The sequence below is a fragment of the Elephantulus edwardii genome, unplaced genomic scaffold, assembly GCF_000299155.1.
Source record: "Elephantulus edwardii isolate Elephantulus edwardi_28Jun2011 unplaced genomic scaffold, EleEdw1.0 scaffold00095, whole genome shotgun sequence".
Taxonomy (NCBI): domain Eukaryota; kingdom Metazoa; phylum Chordata; class Mammalia; order Macroscelidea; family Macroscelididae; genus Elephantulus; species Elephantulus edwardii.
Window position 1 is genome coordinate 12,284,726 of NW_006399845.1, and position 8,092 is coordinate 12,292,817.

Below are 8,092 nucleotides of genomic sequence, written 5' to 3' on the forward strand. Positions count from 1 at the left end.
TGATTGTGCTTGGCTGTACATGTACATATCCTTGAAGATGTATCATGGGGGTGTTGCAACCTTGAAGCAGTAGGTATTCTTTTATTATACAAAACCGTATATAAGAAGTGAGTCATTAGGAAGAATAATATATATATATATACACATACATACATGCTATGGTTGAATTAACAGTATTAGTGTGCTCACCTATATAATGATTACATTGTACTTACTCTTTTGTTGGAAAAATCGTAATTGTTGAATGTCTTTTAAAAATGGTGCCCCAAAAAATAAAAATAGTGCCAGCACTAGCCCTGTGAAGAGAGGTGGTTGTGACACCTATGAGACCAGTGCTAAGCATGGCAGTGCCAAACCATACGGAACTCACCTGCACCTCTCTTCTTGTCTCAGGACCTTGGGCTACACAATTGCTAGAGAAACCCAGAACCTGCAGGTGCCTTACTTTGTGGATAAAAACTTTGACAAGGCCTACCGAGGAGCATCTCTACGTGACCTGGAGAAGACGATAGAAAAGGATTACATTGATTACATCCAGACGAGTTGTTGGAAGGAGAAACAGCAAAGTAAGATACTGTTAAAGGGTCTGAGCAAGTAGCCCTGATTCCCGGCCAGACATCTCCAGCTTTCTGAAATCCCATGCTCCTTATTTGAGTTATACATGTTGGGTGAACAGAGACTGAACATAAGTTCTTGCAGGCTGTTATGTACAGTGGACACTTATTGGCTGGATATCTGTGGCCAGATTTTGGAAATCTTAGGAGCTTAGGCAGGGCCAGTATCTAGACGCATTGCCCGTGTCTCTGTCCTTTTCTGAGTCTATCCTCTCTGTCCATCTGCTCACTCTTCTCCCTGCCAGCTACCTGCCTTTGCTTCTTCAGGTCTCCCTCCTTTATAACCTTGTTTTGCCATGTTTTATTGTGGTTGCCAACCCCTTAGTCAGAGAACTCTGGTGAATAATCGGTAAGGAATGGCACTACATACAACTCAAAGGTACACGTTTCAAATCCTCCAGCTGCTCTGTGGTAGAAGGATGTACGGTCTCTTTCCATATGATTCACTGCCTCTGAAAACATGCCAGAGGGTCAGCTGTGGGTCAGTTTTGACTTGACAGTACACAACATCCCCTTAGCTACACACCCAGATTCTACACTACAGCCTCCATTTTTTAGTTCTCAATGCTAACATGTTTGGTCCACAGTTTCCTAATTCCAAACTCCATAAAGAGAAATCTTATCAATCTAGTGTAAATTTTTAAGCCAGACCAGTAGTTTGGGTGCTAGACTTAAGTCAAGTACCCTTCCTTACCTCTGGTCAGGAGTAGTAACACAGAATAAGAGACACCCTGGGTCTTCCCCTTCAGTAGGAATGAGCATGAGCAGCTCTGCCACTCTTTCCTCCTCTGGAGACAATAGGCAGGAGCCTTGGTGGAAAGTGCTTAAAGCACTTGACTGCTAATCAAAAGGTCAGATCATTCATAAACACCAGCTACTCCATGGGAGAAAGATGTGGCCTCTTCCTGCCATAAAGATCAGTAACGCTGGGGTCTTCCTCCATTTCTTTGCTGTCCAAGAATGAATACCCTGTGTCTCTCTCCTTAGGACATCTTTTGTAATAAAATTGTCTTTACTTTCACCTTCAGAAAACAAAACAAAAATATGTACAGCCTTGTCAGTTTTCCTCTGTCCTCTGTAGGGTCACTGTGGAACAGAGTTGAGTTAAGGGCAGTAGGCTTGGTTTTGGTTTGGGTTTTGGAGACAATGGAGATTACAGCATCAACAACTTGGCTTACCAGACCAGGGAATAGTATTAGCAAGTGCTGACAGCACGGGTAGCCCTGTCTCAATTAACAGGTTTGGTTAATTTTATTTTTTTTTTATGGTGAGAAAAATTTGTATTTAGAATTAGCCAGCTGGACTCAGTTTAGATTATCTCAATTTGGTTGGCAACATCCAAAGCATCATAGTCACTAGCAAGTCGAACATAGGCCTTCTTCTCTCCATCAGGCCTAATCAAAGTGTTGACCTTAGCCACATCAATGTCATAGAGCTTCTTTACAGCTTGTTTTATTTGGTACTTGTTGGCCTTGACATCCACAGTGAATACAAATGTGTTGTTATCTTCTATCTTCTTCATAGCTGACTCAGTGGTCAGGGGAAATATGATGATGACATAGTGGTCAAGCTTGTTTCTCCTGGGGGCGTTCTTCCAGGGGTATTTAGGCAAATCAGGTGTCTTAGGCCACCAGAAGGTGGGTGACGTACAGATCTTCTTTTTTTTTTGGCTGTGGACACCCTTCAGGACTGCCTTCTTGGCCTTTAATGCCTTTGCTTTGGCTTCAGTTTTGGGAGAGGCAGGGGCTTTCTTCTTCACTTTTGGCACCATCTTCATAGAAAGAGATTTGGTTAATTTTGAAAGAGCAAATTCTGATTCATGTTTTAAAACATTATTAGAAAAAAAAGAAAAAAACATTATTAGATATTATTAACCATATAACAGACTCTGATAAAATTAGCTCTTCAGTCACAGTCCTGCTAAGCCCTCACTGAGCCATCATTATGTACTCCCAGCCCCACCCCCAAGTTCCTCTTCCTTTCCCCTCTGTTATTTTTTAATAACCATTAACCACTTAATGACCATAAAAATTTTGCTTGCATGTTCTAAAATGAAACTTAGTATATGATTATATTTTCTCAATCTTAAATAAATTAAAATGCACAGATTCATACATACATATGTACATATATGTTAACACTTTTGCTCTTTGACTTAAAGTTCTATTTGTCATATAACCTTTCTTATCATTAAAACCTTAGTTTACATTTTTATTAACCTGTTTAGCTATTGAATCCCCTCTGTTCTTAAAGCACTGTCTTCTGGACTGTGGACTCCCTGAGGTTAAAAACCTTGTCTTAGTAATTTTACAACCTGGACTCTGGCACCATCTTGACTTAAGAACAGGTGCTCAACAAATGATTTTTGAAGAAAGGAATTTCAGGACTGGAAAGCGGAGAATTATAAACAATGAAGCAGTTTTAGAGTTCTAACCCTAACCCTCAAGGATCTTGTTCCTCCACTCCAGTTATATAGGGCATAGCCCATCTGAACTCTGAATGACGGACGCTAGGGTTTAAGGTGAAGTCAGGTAGATGAAGGAAGTTGCTTTATTATTGAACAAAGGACTGAGTTCAAAAAATGCCTTTCCCTATTGTTAAAACAGTCTTTGCAGGTTTTAAAAATAAAAAAATAACTTTGAAGCATGGAAAGAGCCTTGGATTGCAAAGTAGTGGAGAACCTGAAAAATTTTCAATTGGTAAATGTTGTCTTGTATGAAATTTTACCAAGAAAGAGGATTGTGGACAGGCTAAAGCCATTGTAATGTATCCTAAAACATCTTTTTATTTTGGGTCATAGGAAGGCTTTATATTCATTACTTTCTACAGGAACTGGATGAAAACACACAAAAAAAAACCACATTCCTCATACAGTTTATTTAGTGGCCACAAGATGCTGGAACTGAGCGAATAGCTCGCAGTAAGAACTACAGATCAAAATAAGAACTGCATCTAACGTGGATTCTGGACTTCTGTCCCTATCCCCATGAAGACTAGTTCCAGGGCTTTGACGCTCTCTAAAGACAAATGAAAATTCAGTAGGCAAGCATGTACTTGCAAGTTGAAAATGGGATGCTATCCACACATTTCCCTTATAAATCTATTTCTGGTGTTTAAATATGGTGACTGCCCAGAGCCTCTACAGGACCCAAGTGCCATCTGAGAACACGCAGCATCTGTCCTCTGGATCCAGCAGCAAGTGCAGCCGGTGCAGTTAATTTTAGCACTTGGAGGTTGTAAAAATAAACCCACTTGAGAACAAAGTTCACTCTTGGCAGGCTACCGAATGGAAACTGCTTTCAGCAAAGTTAGCCATTGTCTTTTAATCTTTTCTTTCTCCCCACCCCTTTGATTTTCCTTAGAATGCTTAATCCTAAGGAAAAATTTTATGAGTGATCCTTAATGTGAACACTGACTGCTCTGTTGACCTCTTCACAGCTGCTTCTGGGGAATAATCCCCATGCCAGGAGAAGCGGCCTTGCTTCTGAGCTTATGTGAACAAAATAACCAACAGTAACCACCTCCCGACCTAGCTGGGCTGAGCTGAGCACCTGCCACAAGAGCCCTTATTTCCAGACCCTTTACCTCTCTAGCAGAGTGGGTAGGAAGAAACTTGGGCTTTGAAAGGGGTGAGGGTTTGTCTGGAACATACACAATGGTTTGGCTTTAACTCTTAGCGCAGCACGTGGCACACACTAAGTACCTGGTCGCTGGTGGAGTTCCTATATGGTTTGGCTTTTCGTTATAGACTAGAGGTAGGCTCACTGCCAGCCCTGTCTTATGGGCTGGATCATGAAGAGAGTTGGGATCTATTACAATCTTTTAGCTGTCAAATCTCTGATCTTGTAAAGAAGGTTCTTGGGAGAGGCTCTGGGACTTGCTGCTTTGGCATTTTGCCCAAGTCCGTTTACCATTGAGGCTCAGCACCCTGTTGGCTTATTCTAATGGCATTTGTGGCAAAGCAGGGAAACAGGAAAAGGATACTTTATGTGAGTCTTTGGATAAGTAGAAAAGTTTCTTCTCTTAATCCTGCACTGCTTGTAGAAATTGTTTCCAGTTTTTTAGCAGTACTGAATAATTACAGAATTTCTTTAAGGTGACCTGTTGCTCATAAAAGGATGATAGGCATCACTGGTGGCTTGAAGGACAGTTTCTCTAAGCCAGTAGTGAGGATGTGAGATGTGATTCTTGGAAACACTGGCCTTGGGCAAGGCCTTGCTCTGGAGCTGGGGTCTGTGACCTGGTTTCAGGGAACTTTATTATGTAAAACAATATGATGTTTGTTTGTTTTATACTCATTTCTTTACAAAATTTAAATTGTTTTTCAGAATATGATATTTTGAGAGAAGTGTCAAAATATGCATAATTTGTCAGCTGCATATAATGGTCTTCTATCCATCACAGATATTACAAATCAGTAGCCTTTGATGTTTTCTGGAATGAGGTTAGGAAAACTCAGTAAACCAAACAAATAGACCAACTAAGGAGATCATTTCAAGGGAAAAGCCATGTATATTAATGTAACAGTGACTCCAGGGAGCCACCATGGGGGCCTGAACGGGTTTCCCACATGCCAGAGAGGCACAAAAAATGGCGTCAGAGCGGAGCTCCGGGAAGGGTCCAGGAGCAGAGGGTTTTCACTGGTACATGGTACATGGTCCCCCTTGAAGCTCCATCACCTGCAGAGATTGCTATGCCAAGGCAAGCTCTGGCTTGTGGGCACTGTGAGTGCCTGTGCCAAAGGGTGAGAGCACATTGTTCTGGAGCCTGGGAGACCAGCTGCTGCCAAGCAACTGCTGGGCCAGAGCCCAGGCTCCGCAGCCCCCATGTCGAGGGAGGGATTTCATGCATATCCACCCCTCACCCTGGAGTCCTGTTCTTAATCTGCACTTTGGGCCTTTCGTGGTGTAAATGGAATCATTGTCAACAGAAATACCAGACAGTGTTTTATGTTGATAGAAGCTACTCAGAAATCAATGCCCATTGTTTCTTATGGTTAAGTGTTAATTCCTTTTTCTAGGCAGTTTGCTGATTAATCAGACAGGTGCCTCTTGTTCGACCAAGAAAAACAAAATCTGTCAGCAAGATGATTAAAAAGGGATACGCATATTTCAAAAATGATTAAAATAGCATTTTCTCAAGTTTGAACCTTTCAACGTTGCATAGCTGCCTTCTGCCGGAGGTTATCCGAAGCGGCTCACCCCATCCCACCCTGTCACAGCAGCCCATCCATGCATGCCCTGTCAGACGCAGCCCGTCCATGCGTGCCCTGCTCTCACACTCAGCCCACCCATGTGTGCCCCCGGTCACACCCAGGACAGCTCTGGAGGTGCTTTGCAGACTTGCCTTCCTAAAAGCGTCTCTACTTCACAGAGAAATAAAAAAGAGGCAGCTACGCCACACTGACTCAAGGAAGGCCGCATGGATTATGTTCTGGTTAAAAATAGAATGACCAAAAAAAAAAAAAAATAGAATGACCTTCTCCACTATGAAGAGCAAATAAAATTCATTTAGTCAGGGAGACAAAGGTCGTCAGATCCAGATGATTTCACTTTTAAAAGCACGCCGCTGCCTTGTGGCCTTTGAGCTGTAGACCCTCATGTGGTGAGGGAATGAAGGAAGCTGCCAGCGACCTGGCCTTGTGTGGAATCTGTATCAGCGCGTGTGCGTTCTGAGCCAGCGGCACAGGGGGAAAACGAAGCAGCTGTCTTTGTTTCAGATGACAGGAATAGACAGTTGGACTCCACTCCCTCCCGACTGCTATCTGAATACCACGGCTAGGAAGGCTGTGAAGCAGTCTCCTCTTACTGCACACGTGCAGGGTTCCGAAGTCTGGTGCCAAATGTGTTATTGATAAGAGCTAAGTCTGGTGCTTTTATAATAGAGCACAGATTCTGGAGGACTCTAGTCTCACAGGTGTCCTTTAATCCTCAGCACCTGACACAGTGTAGCTATTTAGTGTTCTGCTATGATAAATGAGTGAAAGTTTTGTAAATTTCACGTCAAGAAAAAGCATGAAAGAAACATGTTTTATTCCAGAAATACCGGAGGAAGCACAAGTCCTCCGCCTTCTTGATGAATTGGTTCTTTCTCATCTCTTTCAGAGTCAGAGTTGACCAATCTGGCAGGATTATACAGAGATGAACGGCTGAGACAGAAAGCGGAGTCACTGAAACTTGAAAACTGTGACAAACTGTCCAAACTTATTGGCCAGCGCAGAGGCGGCTGAGGGGACGGTGGTCCTGCAGTCGGGGGGTTTGCTATTTATTACTGTTTGTGTTCCTGATTCCATTTTGTAATACAAACTTAGGAAATAATGAACATTTTACTATTTGCTAACTTGATTTGCTGGGCAGAGTTAAAGGAGCTTTGAACCAAACATGTCATCATAGAATCCTTCCTGGATTCTTCCTCATCCTGGATGACATCCTATTCACAAGTGAGGAACCATCATCTACGCTGAATTAATGGCAGAGACTTGGATTAGCTCCTAGCTCATACCCTACATATCCTGCCACTATGAATGTAGTTCAGGGCATCCCAAAGCATTTCCTTCTTTTTCCCTTCTTCAGGTAAGTTTTAATACCTAGGCATCCCCTGGCTTAGCCAAAGCAGCTTGATCTTCTTTATAATGTGTCCCTACATCATTTTCCCAAGGGTTCAACCTTTGGAACATGCTAAGGGGAATATAGAGAAATGTGAACTCCTTGTGGCCAATAATGGGTTGCTTGGGTTTTTTCATTTCCTCAGTCTGTTCAGAGTTGCCAGCATTTGCAAACAACCTGATTTGAAGTTCTTTTATTTCCTGAACCTTCTCTTTAGAGGGCCTAGAAATGGGAAAACTGTGAAATAGTTTATCCAGCGATGAGAAGCAAGGGCTGTGGGTCGAGGTAAAAAGCAAGACTGAGTCAGCTCCTCAGTGTAGCTCCCCCAGTCCACTAGAAGACCCAGAGAATAGGTATCTTAGTCTTTTTTTTTCTTTGCCTCTTGCAGCTGAGTCTCTACACCCCACAGTGTTCAGACCCAAGTGGTGGTATTGCCTGCCAACCAGCCCATTTGCTTAAACTCAGAGAGCAAAGATACCTCCTGCTGTGTCTATGAGGGGGTGGGTATTGGTTCCAGATTTGTTGAAACCACTTTGTTCATGCCAGGGCCCTTTAGTTTGTGTTACAAAATATTGTTTAAGTCATTTAACAATTCCTGAGTGCCTACCATGAGGCTAGAACATTCACATATATTTTCTTACCTAAGCCTCCTCATGACTGTGAAATCGGTTATTGTCTCTATTATAAATATGAATAGTGGCCCAGAGTGAATGAATGGTTTGCCTTGACCACCCAAGCCACAGAGCTAGATGTCAGGTTCATTATCAGGTAGAAAGTATTAAATCATTCACCACCATTTCAAAGCTGAGTCTTTCCTAGGAGTGCCCCACCCCTCCCACCCTGTGCCCTGTCCCTTCTGTGGCAGCCCGATGT

General features: G+C 42.7%; 1 protein-coding gene across 1 annotated transcript in view; it reads left to right on the forward strand.

The window, feature by feature from the left end:
* DNAJC18 (DnaJ (Hsp40) homolog, subfamily C, member 18) overlaps positions 1 to 6,843 on the forward strand; it is a 32,746-nt gene extending 25,903 nt beyond the window's left edge. Inside the window, exons 7-8 of the mRNA XM_006891174.1 lie at positions 394 to 566; positions 6,719 to 6,843. Coding sequence (XP_006891236.1) covers positions 394 to 566; positions 6,719 to 6,843 — 298 coding nt within the window. The remainder of the gene's footprint in view (positions 1 to 393; positions 567 to 6,718) is intronic.
* Positions 6,844 to 8,092: the final 1,249 nt, after the last annotated feature.